Source organism: Sipha flava, unplaced genomic scaffold (genome assembly GCF_003268045.1).
Source record: "Sipha flava isolate LNK unplaced genomic scaffold, YSA_version1 45_pilon_pilon, whole genome shotgun sequence".
Classification (NCBI taxonomy): Eukaryota; Metazoa; Arthropoda; class Insecta; order Hemiptera; family Aphididae; genus Sipha; species Sipha flava.
In genome coordinates this window covers 79,177-103,555 of record NW_020273227.1, presented here as the reverse complement: position 1 = coordinate 103,555, position 24,379 = coordinate 79,177, and the positions used below count along the sequence as shown (strand labels likewise).

General features: G+C 28.4%; 1 protein-coding gene and 1 long non-coding RNA gene across 5 annotated transcripts in view; one reads left to right on the top strand and one right to left on the bottom strand.

Annotated features, from left to right (window-relative positions):
- Window positions 1-23,961, bottom strand: part of LOC112689652 (growth/differentiation factor 8) — a 33,327-nt gene extending 9,366 nt beyond the window's left edge. For 2 of the 4 annotated variants that reach the window (XM_025563457.1, XM_025563458.1), the window contains exons 1-2: window positions 6,759-6,866; window positions 5,874-6,623 (exon numbers count right to left, since the gene is read on the bottom strand). In XM_025563457.1, coding sequence (XP_025419242.1) covers window positions 5,874-6,623; window positions 6,759-6,864 — 856 coding nt within the window. In that variant the 5' untranslated portion in view covers window positions 6,865-6,866. The other 2 variants (XM_025563459.1, XM_025563460.1) reach the window with 2 other exon arrangements.
- LOC112689653 lies at window positions 2,735-3,508 on the top strand. The gene is made up of 2 exons (XR_003149137.1): window positions 2,735-3,165; window positions 3,227-3,508. It is a non-coding gene; the product is annotated as an uncharacterized LOC112689653 (long non-coding RNA).
- Window positions 23,962-24,379: the final 418 nt, after the last annotated feature.

Genomic DNA, 24,379 nt, shown 5'->3' with positions numbered 1-24,379 from the left:
TATTATTATTATTATTATTATTATTATTATTATTATTATTATTATTAATATTACATGTACCTACGCGTCCCGTTACTCCGAACAGAAATAAAAAGAAAAAATTAACCTCTACTTTTTGTTACGACTGCACGGTGTATATTTTTGTTGTATAATGCGTACACACGCACGTGTCCCGGACAAAAGCACCCTGCAGTATACATAGCGAATATTCCGCGCTACCGGTTTAAACAGCGATCAATCACCCGTCAAACCGAATTCCATTTGATAAAATAATGACACACATAGTTATAGTATATGCTGTCCTTTGCGTATAATTACATTTTAGAATCTAAAATTTAGACGAGCAGCGCAATAGCGTAGCTATAGTTTTCTCGAAGTTTCGCGCGCCGTGTAAATCAAACCGAAAATATTCGTTCGGCGACATAATCGTAGAAAATAGGTACACGAGTCAGTATTAAATTCGATGGGTCGACCTATATGTTGCAATATGTTACAAATTCCGTAAACGAACTAAACACAATTATTTGGTTTCAACGATTTCGCATAACACTAAATGACTAAATGGCACTAAATGGCATGTACCTATCAGATGTAATGTTTTATAGAAATTAGTCGATATATATTATTGTTATTATTATATATTCAAATCTGGTTTCAAATTATGTTCGCTATTATATTTTGTCGATTATATGTAAATATTTATCATTTTGTAAAACCGTTCAATTAATTCAAAATAATTACATTTTTTTTTTATATTTAATTTTTGGCAATATAGTTTTCTTGGAAACAAAAAATTATTAATTCATAAAAAATAATAACAACGAATGTACTTCCAAATTAATAACCATATAATTCAGCATACATTTCATTAGAAATAATTGTTTATGTTTATAATTTTTATACTGTATGATAATAACTATTATTATATCTTTATAATAGGTACCAAAATCCATTCAAATATTAACAAGTTATAACAATTTATATAGAACAGAAATAACAATTTTTGCTAAATGTTGCTTAATGTATGTTTAATGTTTCAATAGAATACAGTTTGAGCAGTGGCGTATTTAGAAACTTTTTTTTTTCGGGGGAGGTGTCATACCTAATAGTGAAATTATTATATAAATTAGTATAAAACGTTCTTTATCAACTTATTGTTAGGTTTTTTATTAACTTATTGAAATCAAACTATTGACATACTACTATAATAAAATTACAAATTATACTGTAAATTCTAGTTTTCCTTTTTTTATTTGCCAAATCATCAAAAACTTCATCGGTTTGAAAGTCAAAATCTCAACAAATAGATAGCATGGCAAGGCCATTAAGTTTTTTCTGAAATTTTTGAATTTTTTTTTTTTTTTATTGGCTCCATTTCAGTATTCTTTCAATACCAACTCAACAATTAAATGAAAATAAATTAATGAAATCGAACTAAATTAAACGTATGATCGTATTAATCGTATTTTATATTACTTTATGTTGCGTATAGATGCATAGTGCATACTGACAACCAGGCCCATATTTAAAAATTTGGCGTCCCCGGGCATATAATTTATGCCCTCATCCTAAATAAATAATAATAATATAACACTTATTATTTCGTCCATAATCGAGATTCTTTAATATTAAATTCTTTTAATATTTAAATAATATTAATATTTAATAAAATTAATAAATTAAATTAATATTTAATATTTTAATATTTAAATTCTTTAATATTAAAATATAACTTATAAATGAAAATCGTTTAATACTTTTTTTAATTAACAAATTAAACAAATTATAACATAATAAAACATACAATATCCTTTTTTTTTTTAATTTACAGACTATAAAATAGTAAAATATATTATTTTATTTTTTTTATTTTATTTTTTTCATTAGGTACATCATTTTTAAAATAAATAAATTATAAAATATTTTATTGCCTCTGAGACTTGACGCCCCCGGGCATGTGCCTATTTGTGCCCTCTCCCCTAAATACGGGCCTGCTAACAACTGACAAGACGTGACAGTCACGGACTAAGATATTGATATTCTTATCGACCGATTATTTCCCCACATTAGATTATTTATATACCATGTGTGTGTGAGTACCGTGCGGTAGATTGTTATTATTATTATCGGATTACAATTTAATTATTAGCGATCTTAATATTTTTTTTTATATATAGGTATATTTTTTTTTCATTATACTTAAATACTTAATTTAATAAATAAACTGAAATTATTATATTACTGAAATGTTTAAAATTTGACGTTTTCAAATATTTTTTTGTGGAGGAGAAACTCCAGAACCCCCCCCCCCCATTCCCATAAATACGCCACTAAGTTTGAGTGTAATACAAAAAATGTCTTCAGATGAAATTAAATATGAAAAAAATCAAAATTTAACTTTTGAGGTTAATATTTTTTTTATACGAGTACCTCAAATAACTGTCAATTATTTCCAAAATATTTGAAAAGTTAAATTCGATTAAGCTAATGAAAATTAAACCACATAATTTTTCAGATTTTCATCATTTTTTTAGTAAAGTTAAACAAGTTTTAACAAGTTCCCAATTTGATAAATTAAAATTTTATTTCATTATACTGACATACAACATCGATATAAAATATATTATATATTATTTGAAAAAGTTTACGATACTTTAAAAAGTAAAAGTTACATTTATATTACTTTACAGAAACGGATAAGACTTTTTGCATAATTAAGATTTTTCAACGATTCTGATAAATGTCATTACCTATTTTTATGTACATTGTTACAGACTGAGTAACAATTGAGCTCAAATCAATTTTAACTTCAATTCTCAGCTTAAATTATCACTTATCGTAAACCATTGTCACACGCAACAAAAACTTTCCACCAAAACACTATTGCCAACGTAATATAAGGTATGTATTTAACGAAAACCTTCCTTAATATTAATTTCTTGACCTGGGCTCGAGCACCCGCGTGCTTACGTAGTCCGAGACCATACTACACCTAGTATAGGATATTGTAATACGCGTACAATGTTATTTGAAATTCATAAAACACCTCAGTCGCGCCCAAGTCGGGTGCATTAAACTCTGCGAAAGATCGATCGATATTCCCTTTCCCTGCCACGGCCAACATTATGTACATATTCTAGTTACCGATCATTATGTAACCACACTGTAGGTCCATTAAGTATATATATATATGTTTACATTTATTATTTATATTATTATATTACAGGTGTATATTACTGAAGCAACCCTGAAAATTCGTATTCAACGACGGAGAGTTAAGACGGCGAATTATAGAGCTTCACCCTTAAGTCGAAATACGAGCATCCTGGAATCGACATGACAGTTTTTTTTCTCTTGTTATATTTAACCTGTCTAAAAACAGCTATTACACATGCATTTATTGCACATACAGTGACATTTCTTAAAAAGAGTTAAAAATGTAGTAAATTACTGTGCGTGCATTATAAGGTATGAAATCACGTAGATAATAAATTTATATAATGATCCATGATTGTAATATTATATATTCTAACCCAACCGCAAGCTAAAGACAATTTTATCGCGAAATTGAATTTTTATTTTCTCCGAGTAAGAAATTATACAAAGTACTTTTATTGTGTAATTTTTACTATCACTGTATGCGAGACATATTTTCATTATATCAGAGGATTATAGTTAACCCGCAGACTATTAATACTTCTTTTAAATGCAATTTTAGTAATTATATGTTACATGATTACATCAAATTTAAGATATATTCAGTCTTATATGAAAAAAAAAAAATGATAATTCATCATTACCACCTTAATAATTAAGCTACACGTAGACACGTAATTACCATATTATGTTTAATTATTCAAATATGTAACTGTTAAACTAATATTCTGCTTAAAATAACGCTTATAAATGTTAACTGAATGTAATGGACAAGGGAAATTCTGTACTTTAATATAATGAAATATATGCATAAATACATATTAAAATATGTACTTAATTATATGCAACAACAATGAGTTAATAATTCTTAAAATATGTAACAAAAATATAATGTATCATAATAAAACGAACAATAATAGAATTATTAATGCATATTAATTTAAATATCAAATGATAACATTACTAATAATATGATAATTATGTATGTAAACAATATAATTATTTTCCGTGTTATAAAAAAAAATTTAAACATTTCAGTTTAAAAAATAAAATAAGTTTTGAAAATCAGATCTCATAAATTTCTAATAACAACTAAAATAAATGATGAAATAAATGATGACCTATAGAATATTTGTATTACTCTAGGATTAATATTTTCCAAATTATTACAAAATAATTGAAACTGTATATTTTACTAATTTTATTGATTTTTGATTAGTATAATAGATATTAATTATAATTGCGAATTAATATTTTAAAATAACATTTTAATTATACTTCTAATCGATTGATGCGTGTTTGAATAAAACTTTCGAAACATTTCTTCAAGCGAATTTTCGAAAAAAAAAAAAAACAAAATATTACAAAGACAAAATAGAACATTGTACAACCAAGCTATTCCTCAATCTTTACATCGCTTACACAATCTGAAACAATTAATATGAGCTAAAAAAACGATGATCAAATTGATATCAATGTTCCATTAATTAATTAAAATACATTTTTATAAAATGTAACTAATAATTTTTAACAATACGGGTATTAAATAATTTTGTGGATCTTACATATCTTACATAATCTATCATAAGAGATCGAATGATATACAATGTGTTTCAAAAAATGGAGATCGGCAATAAATATATTTCGATTTGTTAGAAAAAAAATGCCATTAACGTAAATAAATAATGACTGTAAAGGTAGATAAATAAAATACAAAGTAAACATAACGGGATTTTGTAGTTAAACAACTGTAGATTTTCTCGGTGATTTATACCCACCACTCTTTCATTACCCTTATATGACTCGACCAGACTACTTTGCTCTACGAAGGCGGTTGGGAAAAAATAAATCTGCTTGCGAATATTGATAAGTACGACTGGTGGGAACGCCGAGCTAGCGCAACAATCGACATACCCGCTGTCAGACAACGTGTTCAAGTACACTAAGTACACAACTGAATGGTTATATGTGTGTGTATGCGCGAGCGTAGTATACCGCAACAACATTAATTTAGTATGGTATTATAGTCGGTGTAGTAGTACACTGGTTAGCACAAAGTCATCTATGTCAAGGGATGCAATGTTTTTTTTTTTTTAGGAGTTAGTAAATTGCGCTCGAATTATAGATACTTATAGTAAGAACTAAAGCCAAGCTGTAGCATATGAATAAGATAAAAACTAAACTATCGTAATTTTTATTTAAATCGATTAGATACCTATAAAAATCTCTATTTCAAATAGGCCGTGTGCAAGAAAATCGTAAGATCTATGCAATCGAAAAAAATCGACACTGAAAGAACCAAGCTAGGACGACAGATTTAATAAAAGATCTTTCTTAAACACGACCTTATTTGTTCCCCGTTGAATTTACAACACAAAAACTTTCTGAAATGTTTAGTTACATGAAATATTTAATTTAAAGGAAAAATTTTAGATATCCAATCACAACGGTCGGAATGGAATGGAGCACGATTAGCCAAATTGTATAGTGGTATCAGGTACTGATTTCTGTTCCGAACGCAGTCGACTTTCGTGCACGCGCGTGGGAGGGTGTACGTCTTAGAGACCACCCACGCAATATGCCCCACGCGTAAATCGACATTATTCTCGGTACGAAAGCTATGCTAACTTAACCTTCTGCGTCGGCATGACGCGATGATTTAAATAAATAATAATAATGAAATATAGTCATTTGGAATTGTACAGCTTTATACGTACGCGGTTGAGCGAATGCTATGAGCTTGTGCGTTCTGACGTGATAGTCGTCTTCGTCGTCGTCGTCGTCAACATCGTAGTCGTTGTCGTTACCGCCGCCGCCGTTTTTGTTGTTCGCGTTCATTGCCGGCACGTAACCCGTAACGGTCGCCTCGTCGCTTTGCATATCGTAGCCGTCGCCGGACGCGTCGTTGTGATGCGACTTGTGCCGAATGTGTGGAATCACGACAACCGAGCCGCCGTCCGAGCCACCGCGCTCGTTTTTGTACTTGTCTATCAGTTCTTGAAGCGGCGGCAGGTCGGTGGGCACCTTCGGTGGCACGCGGTCGCCGAACTCGGGCGGGTTCCGCATGCCCAGCTTGTTCAGTATCGAAGCTTTGATCAGCTCGATGCTCAGCGACTTGATCTCCTGGTGGTTCGAGCAACTCGCACCGCACTGGACGACGGCCGGTGTCTGCTGCGTGGCCTCGTCCTCGCTGTCGACGATGTCTTGGTGACGGTTCGCGGCGGCGGTGGCCGCGCCGCGTTGTCGTTCACCGCCACCGCCGCCGCCACCACCGCCACCTCCGCCGAAACGGTTGCCGACGCTACCGCCGCCGGCGTCCAGCACCGTCTCGGCGGTGACGAGGAACAGGGCGGCGGCGGTGGCGACAGCGACGACCGCCACGTTCGGCATCTTCCAACGCATCAAAATTCTTGGCGCTACTAATGCCGTTCCGTCCGCCGTTTTTGACCAAAATCTTACCGCACGTCCTGAAACACGCAACAATTTCGATTACACACACATGTTCTTACGTCGAGACAGCGTACGCCATCCGAGTCGGTACGTTTCGTGTGAACGTGTACCGCGCAGCGGCTTTCGTACGGACATATTTGTACGGCGAGTACCGGCTGGTACGCAGAGGGGTGTTCGACGAGGTGCGGTAGAAAAGCGTCCCGGCGAAACGAATGCGACTCGCGCCCGTAAGCCCCTCGCAAACATACCCACATACATATACGTACACGTGTGCGATGTTCGTACGGATGTGACACTATTGAAGCCGTCGCACCGCCAGCGCGTGCAGATTTCACGTACGCGAATCGTTATCATTTATCCATCCGCGACCATATCCCGTACGTGATGTTCAATGTACGAGCGCGCGCGCGCGCGTGTGTGTGTGCGTGTGTGTGTGCGCGCGCACGTGTGTGTCTGCGTGTGCGGGTCCGGAAACGCGTCGTGTTACGATTTGCCGGCCGATCGGTCTCGAAAGTTCTACGCTCGTTAGCCGAGTGGTGCGCGGCGGCCGCAGCGATAGCCGACGCGCGTTCATGCCGCGGCGCGACCGCAGTGGTGGTACGCGCGTACACGCTCACACGCGCGCGTACGTACGTAATACCGTAAGGCCGGGAACGTTCGCACGGCGGCCGGCGGACCGTTACTGGTGTTCTCCCGTCCGTCCACCGTCGGCCGCCGTCTCGTCACCGCGCGCGATACGCGTTCACGCACACTTACGTGTCGCGTACGTGTTACGTGTACGTGCGTAGAGCGCTGCCGTTGCATTGCGGACACGCTGTTGTCTGGACACGCGCGCACTCGATCGGTGCACCGTCCCGAATCGCATCTGCACGTTCCGATACGTTCGCTCAACTCCCCGGGGCCGGTGATTTCATCCCGGCCCACGCCACCGGTGCCCGGGCCTTCTAGGGCGACGGACATCGGGCAACGGATTCCCATCGTTTTCGTTAACGATTATCGGTTAACGACCTAACCTAACCTCGTCTAACCCAACCAGCTCTTGGGCTGGTAACGCGATGATTAAAAAAAAATCCTACTGGAATTTGTTGGCGTACCGGGCACTCGCGTTTACAAGCCGAGGAGACGATACGTTACATTCGCTTTGGTCGGAGTGCGAAACTAAAATTAATTTGATGTTCTACACACGTGTTAGACAATAAGCGCTTGCATATTTATATAAGTTATACGTCCTGTTAAATTAACCGTGTATTGATGATTAACGACAAACGTTTTTAATAGTAACGAACCGGCTAATCAATATTTGCATATTTTTTTTCTCATTCAGTTAGGTTGTGCCTTAGGTCACCCGAGACAACGCATTCTCATGCTAAATCTGATGCTCTCTCAGCCCGATCAAAAGCATCAAACAAAATTATCAAGTTAATGATTTCAGGCTTCGAACGAAGCAAGAAGTTTACATGGTCTACAATTGTATATTTTATAGACAGGCAACTGAAAACTGCACTCGATTAATGATACAGATTTCATATATATACATACACACTATATTACCTTTTAAAAAATAATACCGAAAGTCTAATGGAAAAATATCTATGAAAAAAAAACCAACAAACATGTTTATTATATTTAATAAAAATCACAAGACGACATTTTCGGAAAAATTTAATTAGCATTTACTTATAAATGTATACATCAAAACATGCATAAAAGGTCAATTGTAAATCGAATAACTATGTAAACATACAATTTTTAGTCGATTCTTAGTTAAATTTCCGAGTTTCGTCGGTCACGCATTCTTAATTTGAACGTTAATCTTGTGGAAAACTGTAATAATTAATTGTTTTAATTTTGATGTGAATTTTAAAATTAAGATCTATAGTAAGTTTTGTTAAATGTTGATCACTTATATATATATATATTTTTTTTTAATTATATGTAAGCTTCTAGATTTAAAATAAACCAAAAGGTATTCATAAAAAGTATAAGTATAAATCATAAGCTGTGCCTTACAAGAATTTATAGTTTATAGTAGGTAAAATTAGTGTATTGTCATAATTTTCCCGGTAAGTCAATAAACCATCCAAGTCCAATAGTTGCTGAGACAGCAGTATAAGATTATAATAATTAAAATGTTACTCGCAGATAATTCAACAGAAACTGAAACACGTGAACCTCAACGTTAATATTAATATTATTAATTTATTGTAAACTGTATCTTAAAAACGACAAGTTATAAATTATATAGATTAATCTACTGTTAACTATTAATTGCTCATCTCTGATCGAGTCATAATGATTCTCGATTGTACTATTGATTTAACAGCATAAATCAATTGGGAAAATCATAATATTATGTCACATTTTTAAATTTAAATACTTTATACGTAACTATTTATAAGAATATAAAATTTATTGTGTTTAAAAATAAATTAATATTGGACACGACAATGGTGAGAAAATATTATAGCTAAATGATCCGTAGTGTGAGTGTTTTGTATATCGTAACGGTATCTGCTTTCAGCTCTAGTGTGTACACTATTATTATTGTCATACTATCGTCACTCATGTATTCAGGTCTTTTTTAATTTTTTTACTCTATGTGAATTTTGCACGGACCAAACAACGCGTGTTTTACGCCCCGATGGTGTGTAGAAAAAATTGCATAGTGAAAATTTACATACAAAAAAAGAAAAAAAAATGTAACATGGTCATTGTGCGTTTCCTCCTCTAACGTATGGGCGTCTCTCCGCACCCTCTTATACTTCCTATTCACACTTTATTACTAAACAAAATTTATACTATGACAATTATTTTTCCGTCGCCATCGACTACGTATAACATGCAAACTACACATATAACTTAGGTACGGGTCAATAGTGTAGAATACTAAAGCATGCATTATGTAGATATTTTATGTAATCGACGCGTACGAGTCATCATTATGTTATGAGTTGAACGACGTAGCGCCAACGAAGATAACCATTACGGAATCAATATGCATGTTTATAAAATGTATATTTTGAGATCGGAAATCAGCAATCTTCAATGTTATAAAACCAGAAACGATATATTCATCGTATAATAAAACTCTTTTAGATAAAAAAAATAAAGTTAAACCGTCACACATAATTCTGTATTGTAATTCCGTAATAGGTTCACTACAATGTTCGTCTGATCAAGCATAGGGTTATCATGCATATGAGTACGAGGTACGTATGTATAATTGCATTTCCTGAATGCAAAACAGAAACTTTTTTTTTTCTAAATTACATAATTACACATTTATTTTTCCTGGTTATAACTTATGTCCAATAGACGAAATTCATTGCTACTATAAATATAGTAACCAGATTTATATTTATAAATTAATTTTAAATTGACTGCAATTTGGGTTGTTTATAAAGACAATATTCACATTCTGAAATCTCATATTATCAAACTTTTTAAACCCTCGGGAAGCAATATAAATATATTATTGTTCTAAATACAATTAGAAAAAACCCTCAGTATTCTATAACTTTGAAACATTGTACTACAATTAGTGGTTTCTCGTCAAATTGTTTGAAAGATTGAACCAAGTTAGCACGTATAATATACATAATGGTAATATGAACGGTAAAGAAATAAATTGGGGATGTATTCATCTCTGCGTGCTCCGAACAAAAAATGCATTACGATACAAGTTAATCGTAAATATTATACTTTGAGATAGTTATAACTAGGGCTCGGAAGTTTATGACCTTAAAAACATTAAAAAATTACCTAAAAAAAATATATAAATATGACATAAAAATGATAAAAAAATATCCATAAAAATTACTTAAAAAAATTACAAACATTTTTTTAAATATTTTACTCTATTTTACTATAAAATTCTATATATATTTATCAAAACTTACAAATTACTCAAAATATGGCATAAAAATTACAAAAAGTTTCCTTAAAATATGAAATAAAAAAATAACAAACATTTGTTTTATAAATTTATCAAAGCTTACAAATTACTCAAAAATCAAAATCATTGCATTGTACAATTAGAGCGTATTTTATGTTATCAAAAGTAAAATAATGACGATTATCTGGTTATAAATATTTTATATTTATATTTATATTTTTATATTTATATATATTTATATTTGGAAAAACTTCTCTCCACGTCCGCTGAAGTGATTGGGAAACGCAGACGAGCACTAACCGACATTTTAATTTTCGCCATTTCAAAAATATTACGAAAAATAATAAAATTTAAATTAATAGGTATTATTCACTATAACATAAAAATGATACGATGACTATAATTAACAAGATAAAATCGGATACTAATCGAATAATAAGAAAAAATAATAAAATGTAAGCATTATAATATTCACTACAACACGACAACGACGAACGTAGTCGGCAAGATAAAATCGGACAAGTCTTAAGTTATCTGCATAATGGTCGATAAGAAACGATAAGAAGTGAACTAGTGTGAAATCAGTAAAAATTACTAAAAATGTGGGAAAAAGACCTAAAAATTGAAAAAAAATGACTTTAAAATAACAAACACCAAAAAATACAAAATAAAAATTTGTTATTCGGATCCACATACTAATGAAACACATTTGTGGCCAAGTGAGCATCATCTAAAAAGTTAAAAAAAAAATGTTCAAAGTGCATCAACTTCCGAGCTCTAGTTATAACTAAAACTAAATGTTTTTTTTTAAAAATACTTTTTCAACAGTATCAACTAAATAACTGTTCATTTATTAAAAAAACCAAGATCAAGTGTTGGTTAAATTAAAAACTTGCTATAAAGACGAATTATTAATTCATGAATATTTTTACTCAAAAGCTAAATGAAATCGGCAATTTGTTGAACTCAAGTGATTAATCATAACTTGTAAACAATCATAATGTCGTTGACATTTAAAATTATTTTAAGTTTTTTTAATGTAGAAAAAATAGCTGATCACATTAATGAATCGATAAAATGTAACATTATTAAAACATAAAAATGATTTGAGCTTATAATTTATATTAATTTCATTACATTTAATTAAATAGGCCTTATTATTGATAAGATAACTTGATAAGTATTATATTATACATTGCAAGACAAGAATTGAATTTACCTATTATTTAAACATTCAATAACATTTTAAAATATACCTCTAGAGGTTACTGAAATAACTCTAGAGAATTTTAGATAGTATGTCGAATCAGGATGTGAATAATTTATAAATATTTTTTTCTGAAATATTTTGACGTATTTGAATTATTATAATTTTAAACTTTTTTTCAATGATAGATTTAATCTCATTCATAATAATATTTATTTTTTCAACTAACCATGAAATGTTGAATGATTCGAATAGTTCGATAAATCTACTATAAGATTCCACTATATCGATTTATAAACTTTTTAAAAATATTTTTGAATTATGTTTATAAGCAATACGTTTAGTTATTAATTGTTTCGAATTGTTATCTACGAACTTATATATCATTCCGATATATTTACTGTTATATTTTCCGATAAATATTTTTATTTTTTATTTAATTAAATTGTTAACACACATTTATAAGTTATCACATTATCAATCACAAACTAATATATATAATTTAGGAATCGACGAATAAACCATTCCTCTAAGAAAACTGAAAGATATTCGAGTCTAATTTATTTGAATTTTGTTAAGAATTTATACTAGGGACTGAATTTTATTGTGTTCAAATTTCAAATTTTGAAAAATATTCTACTGAGTGTAACTTGATAATTTAAAAAGACGATATAAAATTGAAAGCTATCTATTATTACACCATAAATGTATAAATAAAAAAGTTTATACTCATCATTTGCCTTTTATGGTGATAAATGCATTTTGGAAAATGTATTTTTGGTATTATTTATTTACCAATCACGTATGAAACGAGTTACCTTAACAATGTACATCAGAGAAAACAAAACAATAATATACTTTAATAAAAAGTATTAGTAACAGGTTAAATCAATTGTATGTACTACAAGTTCCTAATAAGGAATATTCTGCTATGTGCTTGTGATTCATGTGGTACTAAAATACATGTTGATGTTATTTCTTTGTAAAAAATGACATTAATCAAATACCTACTTATTCATATTACTATATATTTTTATCGGTGGTAAGTATACTAATATATAATGTATCAAGAGATAGGTACAGATTTATCATATTATCGTTTATATATATATATGTGTGTGTGTGTGTGTAAACAGGATATCTCAAGCATCCACTAATATTTCGAAGTACGAAGTATCACGTGTTACAATAAATAATTAAAATCGGTTTTTTTTTATAATTGGTATAAATTAATAAACATGTTTTATTAGGTTTTAAAAATAATGTTTAAGTATTTAGTTTTAATTATTTGTTATGTTCATAAATATGTTTTTTAAAAATATAAACAATATATTGCTTAACAAATTTCACGAATTTCAAAATTTAAATTTTTATTTTATTAATATTTTATTAAAGCATAATGAATACGAATGATATCCATTCAAAAAAAAAAAAAAAATTGAAATTTATATTTCAGTTACTAATTGTTCTCTATGAAAGTAATTATCCAAGTTGTTAGTTTTCAATGCATCACAAAATTCTAAATACATTATACAAAATGTATAAGGGCATTTTAAAATTCCCAGTAAGTATACTTTCCCAATTTTACGAATTTTTTTTTTTTAAATATATATCCAACAAAAACATTTTTATAACTTAATTAAATTATAATTCAAAAATCTAAAACAGATCATTAGTAACAATAACTTTTTTTATGTACTGAAATTGAAACATATATAAAATACAATTACCTAGTGACCATAGACAGATTTAGTCTTTTGGCATCCATGGATTAGTCACTCTAGTGCCTTCCCCCCCCCCTCTTGACACTACTATAAAATAGAATATTTGGTCTGAACCCTTCTCTTCAAATTGTGTACATCGCCGTAGGCTATAGCCTATTTAGCCTGTCCATTAATCCGCCACTACTAGTGACTATGGATTGAGATGCTACAGGGAAACCGTACCTCAGCGAACCTATACCTAACATTTTATTTCAGTAATATACTGTTCTCATATAATTATTCGAGTTCACATACTGTATAGCCTTAGCCCATACATTTAATAACTGTATAATAAAAAATAAATACTTTCCACTTATTTGTTTAATATTTACGTTATACATTACATATGTCATTTATTTTTCCAATTTAATATGCAACCAATAATTAAAACCTGATATTTAGAATTAACTATCTTAAATTATATTATTATAATTTAAGTCGATATTACACTTCGTATTGTGATACAAATTTCTGGTAAGTACTAATTCAACATTTAAAAATACAAAATTACAAAGTTTCCGTCTTTAAATTTAAATCTAAAAATTAAAAAGTACGCATATATTTTAATTATACTTAATATACCATCAAATAAACAATAAAACAATAAAAATAACCAATAGATATTAATTATTAAGTTAATAATAGTTAATTTTTAAATATATTCATACTTATATGTATATTACGACTATATATATATATATGAGTATTATTTAACTTTATTGAATTATCATTCATAATTTCGTATACATAACATCAAAATATTTAGTTATAATATAACTACACGTCTATATTGTATTTATGTTATAGTTTCTTTAAGTAAGATACACTGTTTCATATTGTTTAAGCTTGCCACATCTTCACATACATAAAATAATACAATTTGTTGTATAAAAAATGACTGCGTAAATACTTTCCCGTACATGCAAGTTAGCGTTTCCGCTTGATAATAAAATCCCATTAGTAAAACTTAAGGAGCTCAATTTAACTACAGATAGTTTTTAACCCCTATTTACTACATACCTTTGTTTTTTTCCACTCGTAATTTTAAACAAGACGTTTTTAATAAAAATAATAAAAAGAAAAAATTATAAAAGTTATTTTAGTTCACATCAATGACACACACGTTTCAAATATATATTTATATATACATATAAGTTAGATAGTTAGATATTACGTATGTCGACACCGAATCAATTGAAAAACTTGTGAACGAGAAGATACATGGTAGTTCATTTGATCGAAACATAATACATTTTATGTGTTCCAAAATCCTAGCTATAAACATGATGAACAGAACGTGCGTGAGGGACTACAAGAGTAGGGGAAAGTACAAAAAAATTTTTTAAAAAAAATTGTTATATTATTGATATTCACTAGGTATTATAGATTTATTTCAACGATAGACAATTACAAATATACAAAGTCTAAGACTTACCACAGTACGTGACGTTTGAACACACACGATTTTGATTTCAACTGTCACTATTTGTAGCACATTCGTTGGTTGTGTAATACCACATTAATGGAAATGAATAAGTGAAAAAACATAATTATGTGGCATGGAATAACGAAAAACTAGTATAAAGAACACCCTAATGATAGATAAGTGCTTAAGGTTTTTGTTAAGAATATTATTAAGAAAAAAGGAACTGATCAATTTTATATGAAATACCAGTTAATTAACTTATAATAAAAATATCTGATAAAAAATATACATCATTCATTGATCTAATATTTGGCTTGAAAATAAATCGAGAAAAATTCATCCATACAAATGGTATAATTAGTTTGACATCAAATTTATTTGTTGGCATATAGAATAAACGAATATGAGTAATAAACAAATTAATTCTAAAACTACATTTCAAACTCGCATTAAAATTTATATTATACAGATAAATGTTCAAAATTTGATACATAAATTGTGTTAAAAAATAAAATGGAAAATGTATTATTCTTATAATTTATTTTAATTTTTTCTAAAATATAATTTATATTGATATTTAAGAAAAATTAAATTATACAAATATTATTTTATTATCTAATATTAAATAGTACGATTGAATTTTTATTTAAAAAAAAATACATACATTAAATAACTTAGCGCAATTTCAATGCAATTTTGGTGAGAAAATTAAAAAATAAATAAGTTTATATTAAATATTTTATAATATTTAATTCAAGTTAATACCTGTTATTAGTATTTACATTTTTCAAAAGAATACAAAAGAATATAATTTAACGTAATTATTACTGTAAATAAATATTAACATTTAGTTATTATAAAAAGCTAGAACTTTACATTATTACAAATTTACAACTCGACCACTATCTAAAAAAAATAACATTATTACTGTATTTAATGTGAAAAAAGTTTTAATATATATACTTAAAAAGCTTAAGTAGTAATAGTTATTTTAAAAATAATTCAAATAACTCTAATATTATATACGAATATTAGGCAATAGAGAAAGCCAAATGCTATTTTTCCTTTTAACACTAGATATAAACAGAATATTAATGGTCAAAAAATTTTAACTAATCGTTTTAATACAAAAATAATTTTTATATAGAAATAAATCAATTAATAAATAAATGCTTCACCTGAAGTATTATTATATATTTGTAAAGTACAACCGGTATCCAATTGAAAACTCATCATCAGGCTCAAAGTCAATAAAATCATAACTATTATAATCGCAATTTTATTTACTTTATATAATATACTTGATGATGAATTTTCAATTCAAAACCAGTCGTACTTTATAAATATAATATTACTGCAGACTAAGCATTTGTTTATTTATTTATTTATTTATTTCTATGTATAAATTATTCGTTTATTTATTTATATATTAATATACGAGTGTTAGCTATTAACTATTTTTATATTTCATTTTTTATTATTTTATTATTCAATAATATTGAAAAATTATTTATTACATGAAGTAATGAAAAAATAATCTTTAGTTATATAAACTTCTTAAGGGTGTTTTTATACAACTGATATCTAAAACAAACGAACAGTTAATACATTTTTACAAAAAATATAACATTTTCAGAAAACAAAATAAACATATTTCCAAGATCGATTTCCGTACCTAAAATTTTATCAGATATGGGATAATGTAACAAAACCGTTGAAAAATAAACAAATTGTTGTATTAGGTATTATTAAGTATTGTAAGCTATATCTCGAGGTACGGAGTTTTTTACAAAATATATTGCTATAAAAATGTATATGAAGTTATACATATAATAAACTTTTTGCAAAGAAAATAAATAAATCCAATTGATATTTCAAATATTTTGCAAAAACAAAGAAAATATCAAAATCTTCGTTCAACTTGATCTAAAACGATTTGTATAAAGTATTAAAGCAACATTTTTACTGAAACCACAGAATAAATAATATTATAACTATATTTAACTTATGTTTAAACACAAATAAATGATTGCAATAAAAAAAAATAAATATTTCAATATGAAACAATAATTCCTAACCCTACCCAATCGTAATTTACCAAGAATCGCATTCTTCAGAATTTGAAGCTGCGTATCATGATTCCAATAATATATATGATTAGGTAAGGCAGGTTATCTAAGCACATGTCTAATACATTAACGTCTAATTACCATACGAATATAAAAAATTATTAAAAATCATAAATAGAAACAAAGTATAAGGAAGGTACCTTACTACAGCTAACCTACATTAGTTGTTAAAAACTGATATTCACACTCGCACACAACAATTTTAAGTAATAAGTAAAAACAATTTAAAAAGGTTCGTAATAAATGGAAAATATAAAAGTTATTAATTTTTAAATTACATTAAATAATTTTGAGTATCACATTAATAACATATGATAGTCGTTCACACAGTCTTATAATTTAATAAAACAAAAACTATAGACTAATTGTTTTATACATTTCAATTGAAAAATAACTAAAATAACTCAACTTAATTTTTTTTAATACGTGATAATTACTGCTTTCAAATTCAATGTGAAAACACACTTGTAATGCTCTCGCTTCAATTTTCCGCTTAAGTACAATAAACAACCCACCCTCAAAGAATTTCTGGTTCTTAATTATATTTTCTATTAACACAATAATTGTATAAAATTATTTTATATCATATTCTAAACGGGTTTTTTTTATTTGATTATGAATATTTTATACTTAATTGCATACTATCTTATTTAATTTATTGTTTTTTTTTAATAAATCTATTTATTGTTTAAATTTTATCATACTTGTCTATATAATCAACCTGCAGATATTACTTATATAAAATTTGATTCATGTATTAATATTTTTAATTTTTAGAATTTTCAGAATAATATATAAGATTAAAAGTTAATATATTATAAAATATATATATATAAATATATATTGATAAAAGATTACATTTATAAATGCATTTAAACAATATAAAGTAAACAGTTGTTTAATTTCTTTTCTTTTTTATCGGAACTTTGTGAGTAAAATCTACTGTGTATACTAATATTTATTTTAATATAAGGCTATCAATAACTATCCAAATATTGTAATATCATGTATTCATACATTAACCAGCGAAATTATTCAACCGCATTTTGGTTAATTTTTTTGATAAAATGTATATTTTATCAAATAAATATACTATAATATTTATTTTATATGGTAATATTTATTACTATTATAGTCATGAGGCCACACAATGATGAAATAATTATTTATATAATTCGCAAGTGAGATAACTAACAGCATAGGACATATTCTAGTAAACGTTATATAATTAATAAATAATTTTAAGATTTAAAAAAAAAAAAAACATTTTTTTTTTTTTATCACAATACATTTATTTCCAATAACATTTTTTCGAAAAAAAAAAGGAAAAAATTATACGATCTATGCTATATAGGTATGCACAATAAACAAATTAGATAAAATTATACTAACGAGAAATAAAAAATACTCCTAAGAGATACCATCCAGCGAAATATAAATCTAATGTATGTTTTTTTTTGCACACAGAAATTAAAGATTAAAAATTTCCAACATAGTTGCTCTTAATTCTAAGCATATATTATATATAATATTCATACATAACAAAAATAATGCTTATTTGCAGTTTAATGTGTCAGCTGTTCTGACCAACCAACATCAAACTGTTATAATATTTGCACTGTAGTTAATAATGTCTAATAATAGCAATACTAAGTAAAAGCATAACTCTAATGTCTCATATGCATGAATTATTAACAGAGCGACCAATAATAAACACTGCTTATATACTTGTCGAAATATCGTAAATTACACGGTTGGTTACTTCGGTTAAAAACGTATATGTACAAAGCAATATTATTTATGTGCCAATTTTTAATACCCTTCTGTCGTCTCTTGTCGTCCTTGTCGGATCTGGTATGCGAGTGTTCACCAAACACCGCTTATTAATGGATACTTTCCCAAGGAACGTAGTATTTAAAACATGCCAAATCTTTTCAAAATTTAGAAACCCGAAACCTCATACATCTGCCCATTAACCGTGACCAGATGTGCTCCAACACGTAACCAATTTAATAACGTTCAAAGGGCATTATTATCTTCTGGAAATATAGTATAGTCATTTTTCTTTTCCTTCGTGTTACATAATAGCTATCAAATCCAATCGATTATAACACATTATTATCGAGGATATTTTTCATTGTATTTACTTCACTAAGTCATTATATATTACGTTACTTCACATGCAATTATGTTTTGTATTGTGTTTATTGTTTGAATATTAATTTTTATTTTTATTTTTATTTTTTTAATAATCATTAAATATTGATCAAAATATTTTTCACTTAATACATTTTAAACTGTTATTAGCTCCAAAATCATAACGGTATAAAAAAATATAAGTTCCATTTATAACACGATTATTACTAGATAGTGCATCAGTGGGAGTGCAAAAAAAAACTTGTAATTCAAACCATTGTGTTAATTAACTTTTCTATAAACGTTGCCGTGACTATATTATTAGTTTAAAATCAATTCGTATTTATTTAAATGATATCCTAATCTATTATTACTTACACAAGATGTACTCAATGATCTATAAGTATATGAATGGCTTAAGAGCAATAGACACTGGGTTCCATAATATTACAATAATACAGTTTTACTCCTACTCTTTGATCACCCTCTCTCTTACTCTATAGTTGTCGTTATATTTTTTGCACGTGCTTAACAGTTTGGCTAGTCGTTGACCTCGAACACGCGAAATTAATTCACACAACTCTTTAATACCACCTATCCCCATGTCATACACCATTGAAGAGGTCAAATTTCGAAGTTACCACCTCCCCCCGGGTATTTTTTTTTTAAACCAAAAATAATCGTTGGAAATATTTAAACAAAATATATGCATATTGCGTTATATTATAATATTTAATTAACAAACTAAAAACAAATATTTCATTTTAATAAATTATTTATTGTTGGGATAGTATAATATGTGACATCTACATTACATGGAAGAATGTATTGCTAAAAATTTAAGTCAATAATAATAGTTAATAAGATAACAAAAAAATACGATTACCAGGTTTATAAGACTCTAAATTCCTAAAAGCGGAAACGATTTTGAAATAATTATATTTTATCTTTATAATAAGGTCTAGCTTAATATACTTTATTATATATATATATATATATATATATATATACTTGGTTTTGTCAAAAAATTACATAGAATAAGCAGGAAATAGAAGTATTAATAATGAGAACCAGACATTTTACTTAACACATACGGTTTTGAAAAATTGGCTAACTTAACCACGACAAATTGCATCTGCTTCGTAACAATAATGAACATACCTATATACAGTGATAAAGATCTATAAATATTAAACGTTTTAAAAATATTTAGTTTTAACTTATTGAATTTAAGCATCTATGTAAGAAATAAAATTATATGAATATCCATTATTCATCGTTTTAATTTGAATCTTTTTAATATAAATAAATTAGTTTTATAAAATATTTTTACGTATACAGAAGTTACTTTTTACATTATGACATTTTATATGGGTATAAAAAAATTTACCCCGATAATTATTTGAGTTTCACTTATTATTATGGAAAAGTAAGTAAATGCGTCATATTAATATTATACTATAGAATTAAATGTTATAAAACTAAAATTCATAAATGATTAGTTACTGAGTTACCGTTAACCTATGAAACAGAACAAAACAAGAGCAATGACCTCGTTTCTAGATGTCCCGTTTAATTTGCATAATATACGTTAATCATATATTATTCTAGTAGGTAGTCTTTAACGTTTATTAAATATATTGTACAGCGATTTTGTAAAAATCGTTTCATTTGTATCAAAATGTTAATTTAACAAACTGATTTCATTGTAGATTAAATTTGAAAATTAAAATCTATTATTGACTTTAAATGAAAATGCTATTCGTTGAAATGGTTTCTTTTTTTTTTATAGAAGAAATTAAATTTAAACGATTTACACATTACAATTTTCACATACGATTATAAATATACTGATACTTCATACCTACATAATTGTGCATTAGTACAAAATAATAAAAATTTATTTACTTATATATTTCATTATAATGAACCATTATTATAAACCTATATTATGTTTTTCAGAATTATATAAATTATATTACTAAAACATGTTATTAGGATTATGACGAGTTTCATAATAGTGAATAACTAAATACATATATTTACATCTTCTGTAAATGAACAAATATGCGATTTTCTTTGATTAAATGTACTTTATGTAGTTTCGTATTCAATTTACTTTTACTATAATCAATCATAATTTCTATTCCTCGTATGTATTATTAAGCATACATTTCATAGTTTACATATATATAACAAACGCAACTTAACATACATCTAATACAAAATTATTATACAATTCCAATATTTATTATATCATATTATTTTACCATGTAAAAAGATAGAATCTAAAAATATACATGAGATAAGAAATTAGTAATTGTTTTTGTATTTGAAAAGTGATATACTTTTTGAACTGATGTTTGATTCAGAGTTTACATTAAACAATCAAAATTATTTAACAACTAAAATATCATTGAACGAAAATAACAATTATACTTTTAATCTTCAAACCTCAAACACTAATTAATATGTAGCATCTATGTAATTATTTACATATTCTGTACTAGCTATACATAGTTAAAACCATCTCATGAAATTCACGGTTGGTAATCTTATTTAACACCGTATTCAGAATGAATAAAATGAACAAACAATTTCGATTGAAAAAAAGCTATAGCATTCAATAAATAAATACTACGTTAACAATAATTTTGTACTGACTTTACGTAAAAAAAAAAAAACAAATATGTTTAAATCGCAATTTCGAAATAAAGTAAATTATTGTATGATGATTAACAAACAATTTTATATATATTGAAGTTCTTGACTTAAAATTTAAATTTTTTCCAAACATTATGAAGAATTATTTATAAAATACATTTTTTTGTATAAAGTATTTAGTTTCACCATCAAGAAACGTTAATGTATTGGCGTAAATTACCTTAATTATTTATTAATGATCGATTGCCTATATATTTTATTTAAAGTGATCATCAACTATCATTTTTATAAAAACGAAATATCAGTATGATCTCACTACATGTTAAGTATCTCAGAAAAAATTCAGTTGCGATTAAAAACGATGTTTCATAAAATACCTCGCATTCTCATTTTAGATCTTTCAGTATGATATAAGACACCCTATGATGCTATATATCCATATCAACTCAACTTGATGTCTAAAAACATTATTTTGTATCCCTTTAGTCAAAGCCTGCGAAATAATACAAGGGTAATTTCTTTTGAAATCCATATTACACAACCCCTAAACAAAAAAAAGTATATATGACGGTTAAACTAATGACTACAGTGTTGTGATAGCGAAATACCGTTTTATCAAAATGATTATTCGCCCTAAGATTATTTATTTATTTTTTTTTTATCTTGGTGGCACACGACAACCACTATTTTAGGGATATTACATTTAATCGCTCTCATCCTAATACCACTTTTGAATCTTTTCTTCTTATTTTTATTTTATTTTTATTTTTATCTTTCACCTGGGTTTTTTTCATTTTGGCAGTTCATCAAAATTTCATTGCTACAATGAAGAAACTTGAACGGTATTATTATTGTTATTATATTGTGTTAGATATATACCTACGTCCGGATTTTTTTTTTTATTTCTCTCTTTCTATATCACTCTCACTCTCTCTCTTACTCTCACGGCCTACCTACTACCTACAGGCATTATCTAAAGAAAAACATCTGGTACACGTCATTGTTGTGGATTTTTGCACTACCTGCCTATCACGTACGTTACTTTAGATCTCAGGAGCGAACGTGCCCCTCACGGATAACGTCGCTGGTGGCCCCCTGTAGCCATTGGTAATATACTTAAAGGGGGGAACGATCATAGGTTGGATATGATTCGGTCGATCCAGCCGTTTTGACCTTTCGCAATAGATACACGCATGATAACGCCGCCGCGGGCCACCGCCGGTCCGCACAAAATTCACTTAAACCAAATGCCAAAAACATTCGGCACGGACCTAAACAAGGGTTTTTAATAGTTTTTTCTTTTATACTATTGCGAGGGTTATTGCAGTGCAAAATCGAGCATAAACCAGTTTTTTTATTGTACCAACCGCTTAAAAATCCGACTTCATTGTAATATTACTAAGAACTTATAAAAAATTATTTTACGTTCGTCTTTTTATTACAAATAAATGTAAATTAATTAAATTTTTTTGTGATAAATTATTGAACAATTATTTTGAATAAATTAATTCATATGAGATGTTTAACTACAATAATTTAGCGGTCAATAAAATCTTTCTCAAGTTGAAGTGTACTTTTATTCGAATAAGTAATAATACATGACTGATAAAAATAAAATTTCCGTATGATAAAATGTATGTACCTAGTTTATGTTTTTAATTTATGCCTTTTAAATTTTTTCTTATAAAAGAGACCAGATCAATTTTCATTTCACTATGTATAATAAAATTATTCAGGAAGTTACACTTATGTTTATTATTTGGATGACAAATACTTGATACTATTATTTTTTCACGCAAACTGATAGTTTATTTTCAAATTCAACTACTGTTTCAAAATAAAATATAGCAGAAATAAAATACGACCCTATAAAACAAAGCATAATGGCAAAATCACTACTGTACTATGGATATTAATAAACACAAAAAATACTTACGGTTAAAATTGCAATTGCGAGAAGGTATCCAAGATCAAACTTGACCACCTGTACGGTATAGGACGAACTGATATATTACAAATTATACAATTTAACGCAAACCCGTGTTGAAATTTCTGAGTTCGGGGGGTTGTACTCGAAGGTGAAACAAAAATCTCCGGTTGGTCGGTCAGTCTGTGGTTACTGTCACTGTCAAAATAAAAACTCCACCAAACGCTCCCACTCTCTTTAAACCCGAACCGATCACCGTCCCTTCCACCGAGAACAAGCGGTGTTTTTTCTCACTTTTTTTTACCCTTCAGGATTACAGGTAGAAAAAGTGAAAAAAAAAACATATTAGTAACAATAATGAAAAAATATAAAATAAAAATAAAAAACATAGGATAGAAGAGAAAATAGAAGGGAAAAAACCGACAGCTAGGTGGGGACACACTCACACACCAATCGTTTGACGTATTTAGTAATGTACACGTTTCTTGCATAGATATTGTATTATTACATGCATTCAGGATTTTATCTGTTTGAGTGCCTTTATGATCGATGGGATAACATAAAGAACGCATAATATTATAGACCATTTGCAAACTGAATAAATTTAACTGCGATATAATTTTTAT